This window comes from Otolemur garnettii, unplaced genomic scaffold (assembly GCF_000181295.1).
Source record: "Otolemur garnettii isolate 467f Iridium unplaced genomic scaffold, OtoGar3 scaffold00060, whole genome shotgun sequence".
Lineage (NCBI taxonomy): Eukaryota > Metazoa > Chordata > Mammalia > Primates > Galagidae > Otolemur > Otolemur garnettii.
Window position 1 is genome coordinate 3,473,638 of NW_003852455.1, and position 25,751 is coordinate 3,499,388.

At 35.1% G+C, this 25,751-nt stretch overlaps 1 protein-coding gene and 1 non-coding gene across 5 annotated transcripts in view; both read right to left on the bottom strand.

The window, feature by feature from the left end:
• Positions 1–25,751, bottom strand: part of OPA1 (OPA1, mitochondrial dynamin like GTPase) — an 83,881-nt gene that overhangs the window by 24,835 nt on the left and 33,295 nt on the right. For all 4 annotated transcript variants that reach the window (XM_023514846.1, XM_023514845.1, XM_012806945.1 and 1 more), the window contains 18 exons: positions 23,962–24,042; positions 23,767–23,841; positions 23,390–23,461; positions 23,206–23,305; positions 22,447–22,577; positions 22,094–22,166; positions 21,919–21,991; positions 20,882–20,997; positions 19,613–19,677; positions 18,491–18,567; positions 12,069–12,234; positions 9,877–10,029; positions 8,376–8,484; positions 7,483–7,562; positions 3,932–4,072; positions 2,608–2,724; positions 1,200–1,293; positions 513–623 (listed from right to left, as the gene is read on the bottom strand). In XM_023514846.1, coding sequence (XP_023370614.1) covers positions 513–623; positions 1,200–1,293; positions 2,608–2,724; positions 3,932–4,072; positions 7,483–7,562; positions 8,376–8,484; positions 9,877–10,029; positions 12,069–12,234; positions 18,491–18,567; positions 19,613–19,677; positions 20,882–20,997; positions 21,919–21,991; positions 22,094–22,166; positions 22,447–22,577; positions 23,206–23,305; positions 23,390–23,461; positions 23,767–23,841; positions 23,962–24,042 — 1,834 coding nt within the window. The remainder of the gene's footprint in view (positions 1–512; positions 624–1,199; positions 1,294–2,607; positions 2,725–3,931; positions 4,073–7,482; positions 7,563–8,375; positions 8,485–9,876; positions 10,030–12,068; positions 12,235–18,490; positions 18,568–19,612; positions 19,678–20,881; positions 20,998–21,918; positions 21,992–22,093; positions 22,167–22,446; positions 22,578–23,205; positions 23,306–23,389; positions 23,462–23,766; positions 23,842–23,961; positions 24,043–25,751) is intronic.
• On the bottom strand, positions 19,289–19,425 carry LOC111726311. The gene has a single exon (XR_002774120.1). It is a non-coding gene; the product is annotated as a small nucleolar RNA SNORA46 (small nucleolar RNA).

A 25,751-nucleotide genomic window follows, 5' to 3' on the forward strand; every position in this document is an offset into this window, starting at 1 on the left:
GAAAGGGACTTAGAAATGAGAAAGGGAGAGGATGAGAACAAACCTTGTAGTATAGGATCAAAATCAGAAGCATCAGCATCAACTCACAGTTTTCAATATATGCACATAGATATGATAAGGAATTCACATGTCACTGTGTGTGTACGAATCTGCCCACAAACACACACACAAGATTTAGTTCCTAGCTCTTTCCATTGAGAAGGCCTGGCAACAACGATATCCTATTAACAATGAGCATTAGTTCTAAGAATTAAACATAGAAATGCATCAGGGTTAACATCAAGATTTTGGTGTTTGCATCGTAGTTGCTAGGAGAAAATCCTTGTTTCTAGGAAATACATACTAAAGTCCTTGGCCATGGTAGTACTTCAGATCAGCAACTTACTCTCAAATAGTCCACAGGAAAAAAAAGTTCCTTGAAGATACTTATAACTTTTCTGTAAGTTTGAGATTAAATGGATGAACAATTAAATGGAAAGGGGAAAGCTGAACAGGCAGGAAGAGCTACTTACTGAGGTCTTCAGCCAGCTGAACTCGTTTACCAGTAAGCAACTTAACCTTCTTCTCACTGTCTTCAGCAAAATCTTCCAGTACCTCTTTAACGTTTTTCTCTAATCGCCTAACTGTTCAAAGCAAATGAAAAAACCTCAGTATGATTTTTATGAACGCACAAAATGATAAAATTAATCTACATACGAAGAGCAAGTTTATATTTTTTCTCATCATGTTAGATACTTTGCTAGGCTCATACTTCTCACAGAGAATCTCTATTGTCCTTTTATCAGCAAGAAACTGATACGTAATCTCAGAGAATGTTCTATTCTCAAGCCATGACACTTTCATGGAAGTGCAGAGTTCCCAAAAACCTAAGTGATGCTTTGAGACTTTTTGTGCAATACACTCCGGGTATGTTTTATTCCCATTTTTGACAATTATCATCTATTCTCATTAATATTTTAAAGACAAGTTATAATTTTCAGTTTTTCTAATAAGTAGACTTTTAGGGAAGTATTCTGGTACCCTTCTATTAAAAATGGACGTTATTACTATTATTATTATTTTTTTAAGAGACCAAGTCTCTGTAGTCCAGGTTGGAGTGCAGTGGTGCAATCACAGCTCATTGAAACCCCAAATGCCTAGGTCTGCACAACTATTATTTTTTAATGTCAGAATGAGAAAGCAGTCCCTATATGGCTTACCTTCAGTATTTGTAAGCTGCTGCCTTAAAGTATTTGCCGTGATAGAAAGCATGCGCTGTATTCTCCAAAACAAGACCACATCATTGCATTCCAACTGAAATATTAATCAAGAGGCAAATTTTAAAATAAAAAGCATGATTATAAACACATACTATGAACACAAGCTATGAAGTCATAACATATATTCTAATAAAAAACACTTAGATTTACCTATTACATACACTCTCATCATAGATACAAGCTACCAAATCCATGAAATTCTACATGATTTGGGCTCTATTCGCCCTCCACCTCTGTACAGTTTTGTTTTGATCCCAAAGACAAAACAAACAGGGTTGGGAAGGAGAGAATTTCATTACATTATATATAAGTAGAAATTCAGAGCATATAACCCCAATTTATATTTGGTTTCAGTTTAACAACCATGTTTCTCTTAAATATGTCCTATGGTTGACCTCTTTGAGTGTACACTCAAGCCATCTTTGAACTGTATATGAAAATAAATGGATTTTTTAAAAGCAGCTGTCTCTATATAGAGGGAGTCAACAATTAAAATGATGCAAAATATTTGACACTTTTACATAGGTGCATATAAATACAAATTTCTTTTAAACGTCTGAAAATAAAACTATTTTAGAAGTATCGGTTAAATAAGATAATTAAAAAAGCTTTTCAAAAGGATATTTAGAAGTATTTTAGCTTGGAAGAAAATGCTCAAAATATACCAGTCTGCTGCCACCTAGGGGTTATTTTGTAAAATGTGACATTAATTTATAACAGTGTATTACAAGACTTTTATACGGTTCTTTTAAAGATTTAAAAAAAGATTCAGTGATAAAAAATAATTATATGAAGGCTACATTAACCAGTTTGATGACAGTATTTAGAATTGTATATGAAAACACCACACTGTACCCTGTGATTGCATTAATGTATACAGCTATGATTTTAAAAAAAAAATTATAATACATTATAAAAAAGTACAAAAAAATTATTTTAAAGTATTATTTCCACTATGCACATGGATGGTTATGTTATATACTTACATAAATATACTCTCTCCATGTACAGAAAAAGTTGAATAGAAATACATAAAAATGATAACTAAAATAACTTCTAGGTCAAGGAATTACAAGTGACTATTTCACTTTTTAAAAACATTTATATATAAACCATTTATATACACACATATTCTTATAGGTACTGGGAATGATAGGCATGTTAAGATGTAGCTACTATGAAGTAGTAAGTATCTTTAAAAAGGTAAGAGTTAGGTTATTCTTTATATATTATACATACTTTTTTCTCCAGATAGTCATAGGACTTAATGCTAAAGGAGAAGTTTACTTTTGAACATCTGTAAGCAACAAATGTCAAAAACATTTCACTTCAATTTTGGAAACCTTACCTCAGAATCTACAAAATGCCTTTGGTAGTAATAAAAGCCCCTTCGACAAAGGTTACAATGGTTTAGAGCTGTTTTTAAAAAATGTCTTCTATAAACTTGATGCCACGTATCCTTAATCTAAAACGGGAAGAGAAAGCAAAAACAAAGTTACTCTACATTCTTCATGTTGATCAACCACACTGACAAGTTGTATACAAAATTTATTTATAAAAAGAGTTAATTCAAATGGCAATGTTTTCTATTCTACAACCCTTTCTATCTACTTTTTAATCAACTTCTTAAAACAAAGATTAGATTTACTACTTTGACTCCTTACCAGTTTATGTCCTTAAAAATTAGCAGTGTTTTAAACAAACACTATTATTATAGTCAATCTAATTTACTAAAAACTTAACAGTTAGTTTTCTAAACTCGCTCAGATTTAATTGAGTTGTATTTGACTGTTAAACACAAATATATAGAGGGTGCCAAAAAATGTACATACATTGTAAGAAAGGACAATGTTTCTTTGTTTTGTTTTTTTTTTTTTTTTGAAAACAGCCTCAAGCTATCCCCCTGGGTAGAATACCATGGCATCACAGCTCACAGCAACCTCCAACTCCTGGGCTCAAGCAAGTCTCCTCCCTCAGCCTCCCAAGTAGCTGGGACTACAGGCGCCGGCCACAGCGCTGGCCATTTTTTGCTTGCAGCCATCATTGTTGTTTGGTGGGTCGGGGCTGGGGTTTTGACCCCGCCACTTTAGGTGTATGTGGCTGGCGCCTTAGCCGATTGAGCCACAGGCGCCGAGCCCTAAAATTGTTAATGTGCAAGTGACACTTGACTTCCACAAATTACAATAGATACAAGATGCAATATAACAAGTGTTATTGGTATACATTGAGTATTACAATTTAAATAAAGCTTTTCTCTTTCTTAAAATGTATATACATTTTTTTGGTTCCCTCTGTATAAATATGTAAGTTATATTTAAATAGAAATTCTATTTTACAATCATAAACAGTGTGATGGGGTGGGTTTCATGACTTAGTTCTAAGAATTATATGATGAACTTACCCAATAAATTATATGATGAACTTAATAAATTTAAGTCTCAATTTTCCCATTTAAAACTTGAAGTATTATCCTTTAAAAAGTGATACTAAGAATAAAATTTCTACTTTTCACACATTCAAAATAACTAAATTTTCATTGTCAGCAAATGTACATACGACCAAAGTCAAATTAAGCGCTTACATATCTGAGTGACACATTAGAAGTAGTAACATTTTGCTGCAAAAAGCAAACATAAGGAAGCAGGTTCACACTTTTCAGCAATGTTTGTTACCAAGCTTGGATCCACTTCTACTCCTCGAGATTCAAGGTTCTTTCGGACCGTAGTTATCTCATCACTTGCCAGATAAGCTGGGTGCTCTTCATTACACTTCAACATCTTCTCCAATTCATTCTTGGTTTCATTGTGAACACTCTTTAAAATGTGTGAAAGAGGGCTGTGTTTAGATGGATCATAGTTTGGCATTTGTAAAAATAGAGTCTCAATTTCAATATACTACTATGGTATCACAGGGGACCCAATCTTAATCACAACAAACAAGATACCCTGGCTTGTGAATCTGCTTAACTGGCTTATGAATATAGAACAAAGTGTTTTATGGAAGGTGTGGGGGGAGACAGGAATTAGTCTTATTTGTTATGTTTTTATTTTTGCTGAAATGTTTTAAGTTGAAGCTCCAGGAACCTTACTATGTACTTTCTTTCTTGACCTTAGGATATAATTTGCTAGGAAAAAGTACTCTGAATTCATGGAAAAAAATGCTCTACATTTTATATATGCCTTACAACTAAGAATTACATTACTATAACAATGTCAATCTGGTCATATGCTTCTTTTCCAGTAAATTAAATATAAAATGCAGTTGGATTTTTAAATTTTTTTTATTAAATCATAGCTGTATACTACTGTCATGGGGTACAGTGTGCTGTTTTTATATACATTTTGAAATATTTTCATCAAACTGGTTAACATAGCCGTCATGTCATTTTCTTAGTTATTAAGACATTTATATTCTACATTTAGAAAGATTCACATGTACCCTTATAAGATGAACCAGAAGCGTGATCCCACCAATCACCCTCCCTCCACCCTTTCTCCCCCCTCCCCTCCCTCCCCTCTCCCCTTCCCCAATTCATTATAAAGTTATACTTTAGACTGCTCCTGTGTTTATCATTCTTACATTTACTTCTAGTTTCTTTTAAATAACTGTTCATAATCTTTTCACTACAGGAGGAAAACATACCTTAATTATAAATTTGCAAATAAAATTCTTAAACTATGTCAAATTAAATGTCTCTTGTCATTTTCAACCCTTCATTCAAAATTATATAATAAAAGAAACTAGCTTCAGATTCACTTATTATACTATCCTAGGGGAAGAGCAGTTTGTCACAAACCCTATCACAGCTATGGAATCTGAGTATCTATCTATACAAGGATAACATTAAAACGCAAATAATTGGCTCATAAATGGAACAATTATTACTCTGAAAACATGACAATTTAGAGGAAATGTAAATTAACAGAGAGTTCACTGTTTGCTTAAACGTCTGCTATTCGGAGGCAGGAAGGTCACCTCTGTCAACAGTGCTCCAGCTCATCCCGTGCTGTGCTTTCACTCCTCCCTTTCCACTCGCCACCAGGCACCGTTTGCACCACACCTGGCTGGCCCTCAGAAGAGAACTACTCTCCCCTCTACTCTGACAGAGATCTCTGTTAGTTTATCTCAAACAAGATGAGAATGTTTCAAAGGGAGGGATTTTCACAGAAAACTAAGGAAAAACAAACATACAAGCACAAAACAGTTTCAGAGCATGGATTTTCCACCTTTAATACAGGACAATCTTGTTTCTTTTCTTGCTAAATCACATCACAAAACTAGAAGAAATTGTTATGCAGCCACCTAAACTTGCAATGACACCTGAGGATATTCTCAATCTCTTCTAGAATTGGTTTTTGACTGTAACCTTCAGATAGAGGGTCTAGAACAGTAGTTTTCAACTGGGAGGGATAGAAAAATTAGAGAAGGAGAACTTGACTCAGTAGGTCTGACTAGAGGCTATCTTTTGAAGGAAAAACCAAAAGGATATATGTAAACACCTCCCCCCAGGCAATTCTGATGTCCCTCCCCTCTATTTGCCAAATTATGGCCCCTGTTCTAAGGCACCGCCTTGAACCCTGATGTGAGAAGATGTTTATCTGAAAGGTTTCTAGATTCCCCTTCTAGGCTAATGGACACTTTGTACTAACATTAAAACCAATTCCTTTGCTTCTCTTGAAGGGATTTCCCTATGGGTTTAAATTCCTTAGAAAAATAACTTACAACCAGTAATCATTTACTTCTGAGTGTTTAGCCAAAGCATATTTAGTGCTGGTGCTTTGCCATCATTGATTAGACTTTAGGCCTAATTTCCCTACGCCTTGAAGGCCAGACACCATTTTTCTTTTCAGTTTATCTGCCTTACACCAGCTCTTCCTAATCAATGCCTCTTCCTTTATCAAAGTCAGAAACTTCTGCTGGATCCCCTAGAAACCCTTTTCTGACAGATCTCCCTCTCTGAGCCCATGTGCAGAGCAGAGATAACAACTGGTGCACCCTGCACACACGCGGGATCCGATCACTGACTATGCCCCTCCTCAGCTTCTCTTCCATCTCTTAATGACTCATTTTCTGCAAAATCGCAACAGAATAAAAAGAGAAGACTGTCTCGTCACTATTTAGAGACAAGTTGAGAATACCTGACTGAACTTAAGAAATAAGAACTGTGGAAAACTCTAATTTGATTAACTCTGTATTTAAAATGGAAACAAAAATACAAAATAAACAGTGATATGCCATTTGGTAATTTTTCATTCTCTTTATCTTCCCTCTCTCGATTTTTCCATCTCTTCATCTTTCTCTAATGTAATGAATTCAAGGACCAAGGAAAATAAGAAAGTAACTTTTTCTCCGTTATTATTTCATTTTCGTACCTAGAGTCTATATTATATTCTAGTTGGAATCTTTCATTTAAGAAGAATGAATATGAAAGAGCCAATGATAGGAGACTAATAAATAGGAAAAGAAGCCACAGGAAAAAATATAAAGAGGTAGAGGTCTGGGGCGAGGACTTCATATATTTTCCTACTATTAGCTCATTTTTCAAGTTATTTACATTTAACTTTACTATTTTGTTCTTCTGAAGTACTCATTAAATGTTTATTATGGGTAGGATTTCTACAATTCAATTTCTTGTCTGAATCTTTATACTTCAGTATACTTTATACTGAATTTTATACTATTTTGAAACACAGAAACAAAGAAAATAATCTGAATAATCAAGGAAAAGATTCAAAGATAAGGTTAAAAAAAAGGCAATAAGGTTAAAAAAAACCTATCTTTTCCCCAATCACATACATTGTACATCATATGAAATTGTTAACATTTTTTGTTCAAAAATTTCATCTTTCTTACAACAAGTAGAGAACAGAAATGAATAATCAGCCAGAAAAGGGGCATGTTTCTCATCTCCTCTTTTAATAATATAGTCATTTCACTTTTTAAAAAAACTCTCCTATGAGGTGGTGCCTGTGGCTCAAAGGGGTAGGGCAGCAGCCCCGTATGCCAGAGGCAGCGGGCTTAAACCCAGTTGCAGCCAAAAACTGCAAAGAAAAAAAAAAAAACACCTTTCCTATGTAGCTTACTCTTTTTACTAAAGATTGATTATATTTTAGAAAGGCTAATAAAAAAGATCTGAAATTCTGAAGATTGCTCTAAATTTTAATGCTCAGATTAAAATGAACAAGGTCATGTCATCATGAGACTACAGATTTATTGTTTTTACCTGCTCTTGGGTCCGATTCTTCCAGTATAACCACCTCTTTTTCCAATCTGGACCTATCATGTTTTCAATTGCATTTTCAGCTAGAAACATTAAAAATAAATTAATTTATCAAGAATCTTATCACTTACTAAACACATGAATTATAACTAATAATAGTCTTGCTTTCTCAACTATTTCAAAGTACTGTATCAATATGAGTCAGTTGAAATAAAGAAAGAAAAAAATGAAAAAGGACGGGTGTGGTAGCTCATGCCCATAATCCTAGCACTCTGGGAGGCTGAGGCGATGGATTGCTTGAGTTCAGGAGTTCAACATCAGACTGAGCCAGAGTGAGACCCTGTCTTTAAAAATAGCCAGGCATTGTGGCAGGTGCCTGTAGTCCTAGTTACTTGGGAGGCTGAGGCAAGATAATCACTTAAGCCCAAGAGTTTGAGGTTGCTGTGAGCTGTGACACCACAGCACTCTACCAAGGGTGACATAGTGAGACTCTGTCTCAAGAAAAAAATAAAGGAAAAATATTACATAACACATGTACAAAAAAATTTAATTATATGTGTTTAGAATCTACAAAAAGTACAATTGCTTATAAAATTCCTACAGTAGCAAACACACTAAAAATATTCTGAATTATAGCTTTTTAGAATGAGTATATATAAATATCACATGTCCAATTTATTTATTATTTTTAAGTAGTTACAAAGAAATTGACCCAAAAAAATCCCACAAATAATATTCATGTATGGTATTGACAGACTTTGAATTGATATTAATTATATTTTACAAACCTTCATAAATGTGGGTGATTTCTTAGCCACTCAGAATACTCAGAATTTTTAATATTCCTCACCCCTCAATAACCCCATGTCAACAACCATGATGGTAAGGACACTTACTATCTTTGAGACGAGCCTGAAGAGCCTCTTCCATGAAATAAATAGCTGCATCCCACTGCTGCTTGTCAGATATGGACCGGTCTTCCAAAGCATTGTGCTGAATAACCCTCTAAAATGACAAATAAAGAAAAAGCTAGTTTGTTTTTATGTCTTATCAATTTAGTAATTTTATTTGACATCTTAGTAAATATAAAAAATAACAGTACATTAACTAATAAATAACTAATAAAATGCAACATACAGAACCCTAAAATTCATGGGTTATAATTCAGGTCATTTCCACTTCTCCTTTTTGCCATGTGACCTGTCTTTAGCCTTCTCAAAAAAGAGAGGAGAAAAAAATTAACTATTATCTCACTGCTAACAGCAAAGAAAAAAGTAGTAGGGTAGATGCTGAAAAGGTCTAGGTACTCATAAATGTTATTACAATTAAAATTGGCCTCCAAATTTTATAATTTTTGAATTTTTGAGTGAATGAATAAAAATGGCACCCCTGTCTCAGAAAACCAATCTTAACAAGAATAAATGTGGTATTTAAACATGAAGACAAGCATTTTTTCAAAACAAATTATGATTACAACCAGTCCACAGTCAGATAAGTACCTTCCTAAAAATACTGTTCAATCCTATAATTCAACAGTACTTCTCTTAACTCTCTGAGCAAAGCAGGTGCTTAATAGATTTCATTATGGCTGTAAGAACTTTCTACATAGCAAAAGATTTATCAGGTGGTCGGGAGCCAGGCGTTGTAGTGAGACAGAACAGGGCTTGAATCACAGCTCTGCCAATGACAATAACAGGACTATTTAAGGACCAAATCAATACTTGTAAAATATTTAGCAGAGTTGCTGGAACAGTGAATGTTCAAGACATGACAGTGTTATAATTCCAGAAGACTAACATTTTATGATTTAAATCCACTGAAAACCAATATATTTAGCTCCTTTCATTACCACAGAGGATAAAATTAGAAGCGGCTATCTAGAGACAGGACCATGAAATGGCTAATAGATGACAATTTGTAGAAGTTTATGGAAGTCTGTTCATTACAATTTGACTTTTTTCTGAAATGAAACCCAAGAATAAAAAATAGCAAAAGTTGGCTTTAGAAGGGCAGAGAAATTTAAAGGGGCATAAATCTACTTCTTTACCTTATTATTTTAAGACTTTCTGATCCTATGCAAGACAAAGTTTGACATAATGATTTTTGGGGTGAGGGGTTATAAATAATGATAATAAAATCACTAAAAGAGCTCATATTTATGTTTTTCTCTTTTAAAACTATAAGATAATTACAAGTAGTCCAACCCCTTTCCTGCCTAAAATGAATAGAAACTAGAGAGTATATGGGTGGCGGAAAAACTGGATTGGACAGGGTTAAATTCAGAATGTGATAATACTTATATAAAATATACAAAAATAGTTTCCCATGAAATAATGTCAGTTTGAGAAGTTATATAAAAATTTGAGGCTGACATCCTAATATACAAACGACATATACCAAGCTGTCCTCTGCAAAGTCATTCCACTTGTGGCGTTTAATACTTTCTTCCTTAACGGCCTCTTTAAGTTTATCAAATATATCATCATGCTCTTTCCCTTTGGGTTCCGTCATAAAGCGGGAAAATTCTTCTTGTAGGGTCTCCCAAGCAACCTAGAATTATTTAAAAGAAAAAAGCTGTATTTATAACTATACATCTTAATTTAAAACGTAACATGGAAAGTAACACAAAAACTTAAGGCAAATAGTTATGATAAAATCAGTTTATCAGAAAATACAAATCAGCTTATCAGAAAATACACATGCAATTAACAAAAAGGCAAATATAAACTATGGTGTGGAGGTCTCACACTGGTGGTAGGTGGCCCGGTTTCAGCCTCCCGACATATTTTGGTAGACATGCACAAAGTTTTCCAACATTCTATATTTGGAAAATTAGTTTCTAATATTTAAAAATTGAGAGACTTCGTATAAAACTCTGTTATTACCAGCTTCTGTTGAACTAGGGAATGGTATGCCTATATTCCTACAAGACACCACCTGCTGGTGTGAAAAGGAGCTGCCTCACTTAGATACATATGCTTCCTCAGTCTGCCACAGGATTTAGGTTATTTATTTTAACCTATAAGACATTTCAGCTTTCAGCGTGCCTGCTTCTTCCACACTGCAAAAAGTTTACAATTTCTTAATGACTCAATTATCTTCACATCTTTAAGCAAAAGTATGAAGCAATGCATCAATATTTACAAACACAGAACAGTATTACTCAGCTTTGTATTGTAGCTAATTCCTAATTACTAGAGTGGGGAAAGGAAGACCAGTGCCAAAAATAACTCAGAACTAAATCTACCTATAATTAAGTGGGCTATTTAATGTTGTCTATTATATTTAGCCTTTCCTTATAAGAAATGAAGGCATAAAGAAAGGTGGCTGTCCGAGAGAACAGAGTAAATGGTGGGGTGGGCATTAAGATCCACCCGTGGATCCTGACCCCCACCAGCGCCATGTCTTTCTACCACACCCAGCATGGAAGGTAAAAAACTGCAGTAGACACAATCACCACCATTTTTATGACAGCTTCCGCTGTTTGCATCTTAGGATATAAAAATGTCTTCTCATGGGACAGGGCTCAGAAAAATGTTAACTTCAATAGCAAGGCAAGTTAGTGAAGGGGTAGTAGCAGCTCCCCAACTATTTTAGGAGTAAATGTGTCAAGAGTTGACCAGGGCTCGGTGACATGCAGCTTTGGCAGGGAGGCTGCAAGAGCTCACAGAAAGAGAAGACGGAGAAAACTGAGAACAGAGGTAAAAGAAACTGAGACTGGAAAGGAGTGAAATCACACCTGAAAAATTAGAAACTCATACTTGATATCTAAGACAGGTCGGAAAAACAAAATTACTTTAACACTGGCCCCACTTTCGTGAGCAACTTCATAAAGAAGAAAAAGACACACTGACTTATAGCTAGAAAAATCAGTGGTCATAGAGGAATGTGTACGAAAGACCAAATGAAATGACAGACATACTAACAGCAGCTACATTTCCTGGGCAGCTCTTCTGGGCTAGGTATTGTCTAAGTATTTTATACCTGTTAACTTATCTGACCCTTGCAACAACCCTGTGAGGCAGGCAACATTACCATCCCTATTTTACAGATGCGGAACAGAAAGGTTAAGCAACTAGTCCAAGGATTACACAGCTATTCAGTGGTAGAGCCAAGACTTGGGTGATAGAAATAGATCCTCTAAGGTAGTTTTTTATATGGTATAATCTTCTGTCAGAATCCTAACTAAGGAAATGATTTTTAAAGCATATTTGTGTAAATGTAAACATTTCAGTAAGTGAAATGTTTAATCCATTCAATATCTTCCTTATAGAATCTCTATTTGCAAAAGCTGTTCAAAGTTTGTAACATTCAAGCAAATGTTGCTTGCTGGATTTGTTAAAGGCTATCGTTGCAAGAAGAACCAATAGCCTCGGTGCAAAATATACCAATTAGTAAATTATTAGAACAATAGTAGTCGGTAGCAACATTAAGGTTAGTTCCAACACAGACATGAGGAACAAAGAATAAATGGCATATAAGGACCAAAAAGAAAGATAGTGGCTGTGATGGGAATAAAACCTAAAATTCACAGCTCCTACTCCCTTCAGATAATGCTTCTTACCCATTTAATTAAATTATATCCTAACCTCTACTGCTTTATTAGGAAGCTGTTTATCAGTCCACTGTTTAAGCTTGATATCCACAGTAGTATTAAAAGTTCCTGAATTCATGGTCTGTGCAGCTGGAAGATAGATGTTTTCAATCACATGAGTAGATACTCTTTCCCACAAAGACTGCTGAAGGATTTCCTCCCTGAAATTAAAAAAAAAAAAATCAAGAACACCAAATCTAAATATAACATTAAGTTTTTAAAAACAGCTTACAGTAAATTTTTATACTGTGTGAACTTACACTAAACTGCACTTATTTAAGGTTTTAGTAAGCTTTGACACGTGCATACATCTGTGATTACAGTAATCACAATAACAAACATATTCATCGTCTCTGAAAGTTATAACCACTGGATCTACTTTCTGTCACTATAATTAGTTTGCATTCTCTAGAATTGTATATAAATGCAACCACATGGAATGTCCCCCTTTTTTGTCTATCTTCTTCCACTCAGCACAATGATTTTAAGATTCATCAGCTGTTGTGTATATTAACACGTGGTATTCCACTTCTTTTTATTGCTGTATGGTATTCTATCTATTGCATACATTTGTTTATCTGTGCAGGTGTTGATGGACAGTCAGACTATTATCCTGTTGTTGATTATTACAACAAGCTGCTATGACCATTTACATCTAAGTTTGTATATGGATATATGCTTTCCTTCCTCTTGGGAAAATATCGAAGAGTAGAATAGGGGGATTGTACGGTAATTATATGTTTAATTTTTTAAGATACTACCAAACTGCTTCCCAAAATAGATGTGCCATTTTATATTCCCACTAGAAGAGAACGAGAGTTCTAAACCCTCTACATCAGTGGTACTCAACCTTCCTAATGGCTCCACCCTTTAATACAGCTCCTGTGGGTCGCGACCAACAGGTTGAGAACCACTGCTCTACATCCTTACCAACACTTGGCATAGTCCATCATTTTTTTTTTTTTTTGTAGAGACAGAGTCTCACTTTTTCGCCCTTGGTAGAGTGCAGTGGAGTCACTCCAGCAACTTCCAACTCCTGGGCTCCATCATTTTTAATTTTAGCCATTCTAGCAGGTTTCTAGTGGTATCTTATTGTAGTTTTACTTAGCATTTCTCAAACGACTGATAAATGTGAGCATCTTTTCATGTGCTTATTTGTCTAGTATTAACACGTACTTTTTAATGTGTTTACTGTGGAGTCCAAGACTGAAAACTTCTTGGTATCATTTTTACAATTTATCATACCACAGCACAAAGCACACAGATGTTATGGTGTACTCCCAGATAACATTTTTCAACATTTAATGATTAATATAACAATATAAAATATGCATAATTATGATAAAAATTCTGCTTTAAGAGACTTCTTATAAGAGCACAGATCACTAAATAAGAAAAAGACAACTATTTTAATTAAGAAAAATACCAAAATCTCAAGCAAATATTTGACTTCTCTCTAAATAATTTTCACTGGAATAGACATACTACAACAAAAACCTTGGCACAGGGTGGGTCTTAAGAGTAACCTCAGACCTTCAGGAGGCGGCTCAGGGTAGCAACATCTCTGCTGTCCAAGGCCAAGCTGCAGTCTCTCTGGTGAGAAGACTCAGGATCTCCTTGCCCTCTTAAACATTGTGTGTTAATGAAGCCTATCGAATCCATGAGTTAGCTGCTAGATTCTCCTTGCAAACCTAGGTTGTTTTTCAGTTATAGTCAGAAAAAAGAAAGCAGGTAAAGAGAGGATTTACCACTGGGGCCCAGAGGACAGAGAGAATTTAGTCACTGAGTTACTGACAGAGAGTGGGAGAATTTAAGGAGCAAGACAGAAGACAAGCAGCTTGTCAGGGATTCCTATTCAGATACCATTTTAAACACAAACTCAAGAAAATTTCCAAAAGTTCAACGGGATCCAGCCTCCGGCTGCTGGGGCTTTCTTCTGCTCTTGCCTCAGAACCGGTATGCTATTTCTTCATAGGAGTCTGTGGGCCAAGAGTCTATAGCTAGGCACCCTTTCAAGGAAATCATAACAAAAATCCAGACTACCAAATCCTGGCCAGCCTAACGTCACTTTCTCCAAGGAGGCTGCTGCTTTCCAGCCCACAGAGGTGGCTGGGGCTATCTATCCTTGCCCGGCCTCTCCTGGTTTTTCATCACCAAGCTGCTGTCCCCTGTCCGACTCCCACTGTTCCATCACAGTTTTAGTGTGCTTCCCGTACCTTCTTCCATGACAAATAAACCATTTACATTCCCACTCTCTTCCTAGTCTTTTCATCTCCAAACCTTTTCTGACTCTCCCTTAAGAATTGTGATTGTTCTCAAATTCTGCTGAGTAGAAGCTGTTAACTCACTGAATGGGCTTCAGAATGATTCAGAATGAGGAAGTGGAAGCTATGTCCTCCTTGCTAGTCTCTCTCCTGACTGTTCTTCCTCAATTCTCACGTAAAAACCCCTGTACTGTAAGACTACCCCATCTGGTCACACCACCTGCTAACCTTTACTAGTTATCTACCGATTTCCCCAGCCTATGTTCTATGTTTGCCATCAACCAGGGATAACTTCCACAAATACACAAAATACAACTAACATTGTAGTCTTTTTACCTTCTTTATTTCTAGGAACTTTATCTACACTTCATTTTATTTAAAAAATAGTTTTCAAAATAAAATTTTTTTTTAAAGCAGAGTATTTACTCCATATAACTTCAACCCATAGAGAAAAAGTAAGAAGTCCCTCATAATTATCCTTTCAGGAGATAAAAACTATTTACAGCTTAATTTATCATTAAAAGAATATAATGCCCATGTATTTGTGTTGGTGTATATATTTATGAGTGCAGTATATTATACACACTGTTTTATAAAAGGTTTTAATATAAAAGTATACTGTATATAGTTTTCGCGTCAGCACTCCACATTTTTCAATAGCTGAACAGTAACCCATTCCAAGGATAAACCAACAAAACCAAGTTGAAGAGTCTTATATGTTCACCTTATCAAACAAATCTTCATTTCCATATACTCTGAGCTATGTAACTACTGGCTATAAATGTACTCACTACTTGATGGATTCTTCTTCACACCTACACATCTAATCACTAAGTCCTATTACTTCTATCTTCTAGGCTATCTCTCAAATATCACACACCTCTCCTTCTCTACCTACACTCCTCTCCAAGTTCACACCACCATCACCTCTTGCCTACATCACTGCAACAACTGCCTCCTTGCATATAGTTTAATCCACACGCATTCCATTTTCCATATTACAAAGATCTTTCTAAAACGCAAATCTGACCTAATCCCCATCAATGATCCCAACTGCTCACAGGCTAAATATTAAGCTTCTGAACATGTCTATGCACCTTAATAATCTTGTCACACTACTGTTTTATCTCCTGCCTCTAGCCCTCATCTGTATTAAGGACACAGGTATCTGTATTCCCTTTCTTGTTTTCACCTCCTAGCCTTTGCAACATTCCTGCCCCTGCCTTGACCTAACACTTATTTACCTTTTAATTGTCAGATAATATCTAAATCTTCTTTGATTTCTCAAATCTTGAGTTAGGGTACTTGACTGTGTTTTCCTATTTTTTGTTTATTCTTTTAAACTAATTCAAAATAAACTTACTACTTCTCTTCAGATATTGCATGCATATCATAGTATGATTTTTTAGAAAATAAAAATATTCTATGAGCTAGCCAGCTATTCTTATAGAAAATATATGTCTACATTGATGGCCATATAATGTTAATGATATACCAACATTTCCTGCTTAATGTCCATTAACTGAATCTTGAAAATCAGGTATATTGAAAAATGAAAGAGCCTATTTCCCACTATAATGCACTATATAAATGCCCAATAACGTTCTTAAAATATAACTAAAGAACAATAGAATATTTATAAATAAAGTATTATGGCAGGACGTAAAATGCTTATAACACTACTTTCAGATCACCAAATGCAAATCAAACAGTCCTGTGACAAAATAATTATGAACATTCTGGGCACCATAAAATATGAATATGGTCCTAAAATACCATATTCAGCATTTAGCAGCAAAAATATATCCATAAAAATTTGTAAGACAGGGGCGGTGCCTGTGGCTCAGTGAGTAGGGCACTGGCCCCATATACTGAAGGTGGCGGGTTCGAACCTGGCCCCGGCCAAACTGCAACAAAAAAATAGCCGGGCGTTGTGGTGGGTGCCTGTAGTCCAGCTACGCAGGAGGCTGAGGCAAGAGAATTGCTTAAGCCCAGGAGTTGGAGGTTGCTGTGAGCTCTGGGATGCCACGGCACTCTCCTGAGGGCAATAAAGTGAGACTCAGTCTCCACAATAAATAAATAAATAAATAAATGAATAAAACCTTGTAAGACAACATCAACTATATCACACAAAAATAAAGTGCTTTGGGTATAATGTGGCTGAATTCAATATGGCATGAACAGTGAAGGTGAGGACCTGGTATTCTGATGTATGTTTGTATTAAGCTCCAAAGTCTAAAAAAAAAAAGGCAATAAAAAGATTGTCGACAATCATGTGATCTGGCAGCTCACAGAAATAAACCTTGGGCAGCCAGATGTGTTAGTTTTCTCTTGCCTTTTCAATGGGCAATCTGGCAATCCTGTTTTCTTGTACCTTTACAATTCCTTTCAGACACCTGGCATTCAAATAAATTAGATTTGTCTTCAAGGCTTACTTTGGTGAAGAAATATTTTGATTTCACGATTGCTTTGCCCAAACAAATCTAACCTTTCTGTTTGTTGTAAGAAATTTACAAAGGGATCACATTTTTCCTCTTATAAATAGCATTATTAATTGTTACACTTTACAAATCTTTTTTTTGTTGCAGTTTGGCCGGGGCTGGGTTTGAACCCACCGCCCTCAGTATATGGGTCTGGCGCCCTACTCACTGAGCCACAGGCGCCGCCCTACAAATCTTTTATGTACATTACCACATGTATCCTAGCAAAGCAACATTTAGTATTATATTCATTCTATGGGACACACAGAATTAATAATATTGGTTGTCTTTCTAGGTCATTTCAAGAGAGATTTATCTATGTAAACACATAAATATATACACTTACACACACATATAACACACACACACACACACACACACACATCTATAAAATCCTTACGTCCCCTGCAAGTCCAAAAGCTAAATGACCTCTACAAAGCCATAAAACTGGCTTAAAATACAAGTAACAAACATCAGTAGTGTTGTATATATAACATTTAGCTAATCAATCAGTAAGTACTGACAAGGTCAGATCTCTTTTTGCGGATAAAGAGAGATTAAACATAGGTAAATTTTGACTACTTAAAGAGAGAAGAGGCTTCAGCACTTTGGCAGAAAGCATACTGAGGTGACAAAGCTAGTGATGTCAAATTTAAGATTAAGGACTAGATATTGTCTAGGCTCAATTTTGATAACCTTTACCGGAGTATATAGAAGAAATATTTATCATAAATGGCAGTAAGAATAGTTCTGCTACAAGAATGACAAATTCTTAAATATACCATAGAGTTTATTAGAAATATAATTAATGTACAAGGAATTTATTAATTAAAATATGACTGAAAAAATTTCAAGGCTACTTACACACAGATAGTTTGTGGTACTTAGTGCTTATTTGATTTTTTTGTTTGTTTGTTTTTAGATCGTCCCCAACCCAGAAGGTTGAAATCTATTGAATTTATTTAATTCTCTTTGACAAAGGGGGAAACTAAGGCTTAGACTGGTTATTGGGCCTTAAACAAAATGTGTTTGGTTACAGTGCCCCATTTCAACAAATTTAAGAATGGCCAAATTTATATAAAACATAAATTCAAGGAAGTAGTTTGCTTTAAAAGAGATTCGTATGAGAATTTTTCAAAAGGATGCATTTACTTGCTTCCTAAAAAAATATTAAATATGATTCAATTCAAAATGTGATTTATATACAACATAAACACATGTCACAGGAAGTAGGAACTATTTTTACTCAGGAAATAGAACTTGAAAATACATACCGATTTCCTTTTCTGTATCAATTTTCTCTATAGTTTCGTTCTCTATGATTAATCCAACAGGAGCAACCAGTCCTGACAGATGCTAAACATTTTTTATAAAATGTCCTTTATAAAAAGGACAATTCAGTAAAATTTTGCCCAAAAGATTTTATAGAAATCATGATTTAAGACTGAAAAAGGACATGGAGAAAACCACTGTCCAGAAATTCAATTGGTTAGACTACAACAGGGGTTAGTCTTTGCAAAAAGACATACTTGCATGTTCTTGCATAGTTACTAAGTACTTTGAGGGATGAGCTAAGACCATGTTAATCACCTTAGCCTCAGTCTAAGTTTTAGTATTTCACCCTACTCATGGAGTAAAGTCTGTGAGGCAAGGGCTGAAAGTCAAATACTCACCAATGTTTCGGCGTAACCTGGCTCAGACTGATTACTTCATCGAGGATTTCATTTTTAGCCTTTTCAAACAGTTCATTCTAGGCAATATGAATATAAGTAAGAGTTTCGTAAGACAGTAAATTTGCCCTGTCATGATTTTCACAGACAGCTAAGTAGACTGAGTTTGACTTTCAATATGCATGACTAGCAAAAACGCTCTTCTTTTTTAGGAACGCCATTATTCAGACTAGAACAAAGAAACTGACATAAAGGTCTACCCTATTTACTCAATTCTGAGTGCAGTTTTTCATACTGTTCGTGTAAGATTTTCACATAACAAATGTTACGTGAAAGCATCAAAACATATTAATTTAGTCAATCAGTAAATTAATGCTGTTTTATAACCAATGGTCATTTTAATATCAAGGAAAGACAATATTTAGTTCCCACTAAATCAGAATAAATTTCTCTAAGGCTTAAGGTGAAAAGTTGATATAAACTTAAAAAAATTTAGATTACATATATTAATTCTATAAGACCACTAAAGAATATTCTTGATCTTCTCAGAACTAATATTGCAAACATTTGGTTTGATATCTTATGATCTCTAACTGTTCATTTTTTAGAGATAGGGTGCGGTGGTGAGATCACAGATCACTATCACCTTGCTAGTCTCAAGTAATCCTCCCACTTCAGCCTCCCAAAGTGCTACGATTATAGGAAAAAGGCATTGCACCTAGACCCTGAACAGTTTTTACTTTTATTAATAAATAATTTAAATAATTATTATTGTTATTTTTTTTTTAAAGCTGAGTATACGCATGTTCCTGAACTCCATATAGCAACAGCAGAATGGTGTAAGTCAGCTGTGCAAGAGAAAGAGCCAGGAATTCTTTTGCACTACAGCGTAACCAAGAATGGGGAAAATTCCCATCCATTGGTTTAAATATAGTGCTGAATAATTTAAATTATTGTAGAAGAGACAACTACTTCTAGGTATGTATTCCTTTAGCTCTAAATTAGTAGTTATGGCCCAAACCAAAGTAATTTACCTCACCTGATTCCACCCATCAACATACATTTCGTTAGAACACAATATTAAATTAAGATATTTACAAAATACATGAGGTAACCAAATATTACCCGGTCAAGTTCTCGCAGGCGAGGATAGTTATTCTTCCACTCAGTTTCAAGGTTAAAACGTGTTGCTGAGGAGAAGGAAATGTACAAATTTGATGATTTTCCTTCCAGTTGTAGTGGTTAAAGGCTATACTGTATATCTACAGTACTAACTGAATTTCCCAGAGTGCACCTATGGCTCCTTTGTACTCTGGGCTCTCAACATCTCAGAATTTCACTACTGCAAGCTCTGTAAGCAATTCTCCTTGATTTTAGTTTCTCTGTTTTCAATCCACAAACACACAGTTGAAGCAGTTCAGTATGGATGCTAAAAGGATAGACTCTGCAGTCGTATCACCAATATCCAAATCCTGGGTCTATTATCTACTACTGTCTGATACTGGCAAACTATTTGGGTAAGTTACTCTGTTCTCTGGTTTCTTTTCTGTAAAACGGGAATAAAGATAATATATTTACAGGGACTAGGTGGGAGAAACAGGTAAGATTTCCATATGAGAAAAGGGAAGGAGAATACAGTCTTGTCAGACAGAACTATGAAAGCAAAGTCATTGAGCAGACATTCAGGAAACAGGACAGTCTGAGAGAAGCCCAGGGCGCTCTGCTTCCCAACACATTTCCTCTCTTCTCCCGCAAAAGGGGGAAGTCCAGGTTCTCTACAGTTTACTAAGCTTTCCCCAAACACTAGCAATTTTCCTCTCAAAGGAAAAATCCTGTTCTTGTACAAGTGATGATTTGCATTTTCTCATTTTCCACATAATTATATCTAACAGTGAATGAACTACTACGCAGTTGTTAAAATAAAAGGAATAAGCTCAGGACCTTGGACTTCTCAGTCTCCAGAACAAATCCATGACTTTAGCTTACAAGTTATACTAATAGACCAAGGAGCAGAATAACATGCTTACATGCAATAAAAGCATACTAGAGGTACACTTAAAAATGTAAAAACTGCAATCCATTTCAAAAAGAACTTTTTCGTAGTTGTAAAATTATGTGACATGGGAGGAAAACATGAATTAGAATTTTAAAACTTAGAAGAGAAGTGATGGAACTCATGAAAAATTGGATATGAAGGAAAAAGTATTTTCAGAATAAAAGGTAGGATAAGAATGAGAACAAAAATAAATGCAAATAAACATTCTGGCACAAAAATAAATAAATAAATAAATAAATAAATAAATAAATAAAAGGAATACAGACATGATAAATGATAAAGGTTGCCGGCTACTAAAATGCCAAAATTTATTTGCTTATTTTAAAAATCCAACTTACCTTTGAAACTATCAGCCTGTTGTTCGACCGACTCGCGTACCATTTTCCAAAAGCAGTCTGATACAGCAAGGCTTAAATTTCTTGTAGTCACTTGGTGTGCCTTTAGCATGCTTGTCCTATAAAAATATAACAAGAGCAAAAATACAGTAAAACGACAAAAAGGATAATAACACTATCACTAAGTCTGAGAATGCACTTGTTATAATGAGAGTAGCTAGTTATACCTTTTTATCTCAATGCTTTCTAATAAAACTTTGTAATAAAGAAAACGTTCTATGTCTGAGCTGTCCTATATAGCAGCTATTAGCAAGATGGGGTTACTGAGCCTTTTATATGTGTGGCTAGTGTGACTGAAGAACAGGATTTTTAATTGTACTGAATGCCAGACAGTTTGAATTTTAATAACCATATAGGACTAGTGATTACTGTACTGGATAGCACAGTTCTAGGTGCTTGTCAGTTCCCTCCCAACAGATGACAGCAAGACTGTGTTTGCAAGAACTATCTTGATTTACTGTATCTAGAAGCAAACATAATTTCCTACGTCCAGAAACTCTCTACATACAGTTTTAGTATATAGTAATCAACTGCCCTTTACCTCTTCCTTTTGGCCTTTGGTCAATATCTTATTTTCTGTCACTATATCAGGATACTATTCCTTTGACACCCTCTACTCCAACTTTCCCTAATATGTAAGAGAAATGTGTACCCGTATTTAAAAATGAAAGTGAAATAAAGATGAAATTTTCATTTTTAAAAATTACATTGTAAGTCAAATGATATTATTGTCTGTGTTTCTTTCGGTGCCCACCTTCCAAAGGGCAGTTTATTATGCCAGTGTCTACTGTATCATGAGACACACTGTTCCCAATACTGTCAAAGAGTGGCTTGAGCTCCTGCTGATTAAATACAGATCACTATTTGGAAAAAATTGTAGAAATTAGATGCCAAACTCACACCTATAAAACATGAACTTCTACATAAAAAGTTTAAGCTACTTTCTCACTATAAAATGTTTATTTTAACAGGCCACCTACTTTAGAAGTTTTGAATTTTGAAAAAATTCTTCTTCATAGTCTTTAATGGCGTCAATGCTTTCAGAGCTGTTTCCTGGGAAAAGACGGAGGCCAAATTTTCACTAAGAAAATTTACCTTTATTATGTGAAAATAACACAAACTAAAAATTAATTATAATAATGTATCTTTGCATACCTTTTCCAGTTACAACAGCAAAATAACCTAGAGCTTTCATTGGGAAGAGTTTTCCTTCAATTATCTGCTGAATCTATTTTAAAAAGTAGAAAAAATAAATGTGAGATGCTGGCTTCCATAACTTTAAAAAGCATAATATACAATCTAAAAGCAAAATACTTTAAGGACACATACATGTATAAATATGTAAATCTGTGCGAAAGCACTTAAAATATATTTAACTGCTAGAAGAGTAAAAAATACATTTAATTTTACTATATTGAGAATGTATTATTAAAACATAACTACTGAAATTAATTTAAGTAGTCAATGTCTATCATAGCTGGAGCTTATACAAGGAAACTTGCCCTCACCCTGCTCGGACTAGCTACATTTTTCTCTGCTAGGTCTACTTTGGTTAAAACAAATATGGTTCTTCTTCCATGAGGATCCATTTGACTGACTAAGTCTGTAACAATACTGCGTTCGGCATCTACAGATCCATCTGAAAAAAAATTAAAAAATAACACTGTAGATTTTAAAAATGCAAAGTGAATTTTAAAATCTTGGCACAAGCTAAACACTTGGGTTTATGTTATAGCAAGAAATATTTCTTAATATATTTACCTTATTTATGAAAAGAAATTCTAGCCAGGCTTGGTGCCCGTAGCACAGTGAGCAGGGTGCCAGCCACATACACCGAGCCTGGCAGGTTCAAGACCGGCCTGGGTCTGCTAAACAATGACAACTCCAACCAAAAAATAGTGGGGCATTGTGGTGGGCACCTGTAGTCCCAGCTACTAAGGAGGCTGAGGCAAGAGAATACCTTAAGCCCAAAGAGTTTAAGGATGCTGTAAGCTATTGCCGCCATGGCACTCTGTTGAGGGTGACATAGTGAGACTCTGTCTCACAAAAAAAGAAAGAAAGAAATTCTAGCCAATACAAATGATTCCTACAGTGAAATTTATCAAAATATTTCCAATTTCAATTCTATTTGCTAATAAAATGAGTAAGAAGAAGGCAATAATGCATTTATTTTGTCTGTTTACAGAATGTGCATTATTAAGAGCAAAGCCTGGATTGCTAAAGAAGAAAGTAGATCAGTATAATGAAAATATTTTTATAGTATTTACCTTGAATACATAGAATGATGGCGTTAGGATTCTGCATATAAGCTTTGCTGATACTGAAAATAGTTTCCTTTGTGTCAGGAGCCATGCCTGATGTCACAGTCTTGAAGAAAAAGATTTTAAATGTCATTAAAAGTGTTTCCCACAATAGCAATTAAAATAAGATACATGTTTGGTATACACTTACATTAATCACACCTGGCAAGTCAACAAGCACCATTCTCTGTAGCCCAGGGCCTTTTACATTTAAGGATATGGTCTACTCAGGAAGAAAAACAATGTTAGTTTTTGAAAGGAGTTTGGTAAAGTTATTTTGGCAACATACACTTTGAAATTCTATATCTCATCCAATCAGATAAGCTATTCAGAAAAAAAGGTATTCTTTTTCAGATCCTAAAATAATTATTAGAAAATTACCCATAAAATGGTATATTTAGAATTTTTTAAAAATCTATGCATCTCAGAACAGCTGCAATCTAAACATCAATGTCAACATTGTGATTTATTTGAAACCATAAATACTGATTTCCATAAAACACTGTTGAAATTAACTGCGACCCTTACCTCAGGACTAACAGTACAGCCCTCTTTCACATTTTTCCTCATCCGGAGTTCTATTTCATGTCTTAATGCTGCAAGCTGTTGATGGAAACCACAAAATACTAAGAAAATTTTAGTTCACAAATATTTAATTGTCTTTTGCAAAGTTCACGCAGGTTATAAAGTTACACATATAAACCTTAGGTGAAGTCTACTTACATCTTCTTCTTTGGTGAGATCAAACTCCCGAGAACTATCTTTAAACAAGGCCACATGATGAGGACCTTCACTCAAAGTCACCTGATAGGAATAGAAAACTTAGATGTAATAATGCATTTACAAGTAACAGTAATTCCTATAGCACCTACATGGTCCAGACACGGCCACCACATTGCATGAACCTGAGAGTCCCTTCACAGGACACTTTAGGAGCGCCCCTGGAGCTGTGAACATGCTAGTTCTGAGAGCACAATGATTTTGTATTGTATTGTTCAGCCGTCTGTCACGCATATTGTGATTTCCCAACCAAACTGCTAGCTACTTTGTATCTTTTGTGATCTAAAATGCTGTTGCCTGTTATTTCCCAAGTCAGTGTTACACAAAGCACAAAGTCATCACTCTAAAACGAAAAACTAAAAGAAAACCTGCACTTAACTTTAAGGGACAATTCACTTGCTCAACATTTATTTACTGAGAGTGAACGTCATGTGTCCAGTGTTGCAGGTGGGGAAACACAAAGAGTTGACTGCCTCTGTTACGGACTCCACTATATACTGGGAGGAAGAAATGTACACAGACAAAATAGAAGAGATGACCAAACCCAGGCTGCCACAGGAGAGAACAGTACTCACAGCACTTGGAGCCGAGGCAGGCTTCACCCAAGGAGCCGTGTTTGGGCAAGAAATTTTATAGCAATGTATATTAAAAATCAGAGGTTACATGAACTTCACATTTTTTAACTTTTTAATTGTAGCTTTTCAGCTTCTTATAATTATTCTATTTTACTTAAAAAAATTCTTTTCACTGAGATTAGCTGAACAGTCTACTTATGATCTATGTACGAAAGACTTAATAATAATAAAAAAAAAGTTGTTTGAAAGCAATAATGGCAGTCCAGCCTCAAAGTCCAGGATCCCAAAGGATTTTGTAAGGATTTTCCTGTAGCTATTTTTCATCAGAGCATTTGCTGAGTTGTGGCACAAGGCAGAGGCCCAAGTGAAAAGCTTAAAATCTGTAGGAGTTTGGGTTGAGCAGAAAAAAATTACAATTCAAGGTTATTATGCAGCCACAACTTAAGGTACTGAGATCTCAGATAAAAGTGGATTATAGAAATAACCTCCCAAACTAAGTCCTAGGCACAATTTCCCTTCAAGACATTGGCATATTAAAAACCAAACAGAATTGCTAAAGCTAAAATACTAAGACAAGATTTTGGCATTTTCCCTGCTCTAGGGAAAGAAAAACCTGGAGTTCAGGGCCCCTCAAAGAGAAGTTCTGGTAAACACTAGGGACCTGATACAAACTGGAAAGAGAACAGCCTTGTCCGTGTCAAGGAAACCTGCCATACGCTATCCACCTGCCGAAACAAAGTTAACTCCTTCTTGAAGTATCATCCATAGCCTCTACCTTGGGATGCTATTAATAATGTAAAAGGTAGGCTTCCAGTGATTTTGAGCATGATACGAGGTGGAGTCTGAGGTTCTTTTTGTTTTTTTCCCCTAAGCTGAAAGTATTCCTAATTCCCACTGACAGTAAAATAGATGTATCAAGTGTAGTACAGTCACACAATACCACAGAACATGGAAAAAAGAACCAGTGTCAATAATATGGTTCAATTTATAGCCAAACCCACAAAAGCACACTCTGCATGAATCACACTAGGCTACCCAATACTCTTCCTTCTTGTAATTATAAACAGATTTCATTTTTTAAAGGCATTAGCCTTAGACTGTCTCATTTTCTACAACTATTCTGGCTATAATTCTTGGTAATTTCTTTTTTTTTTTTTT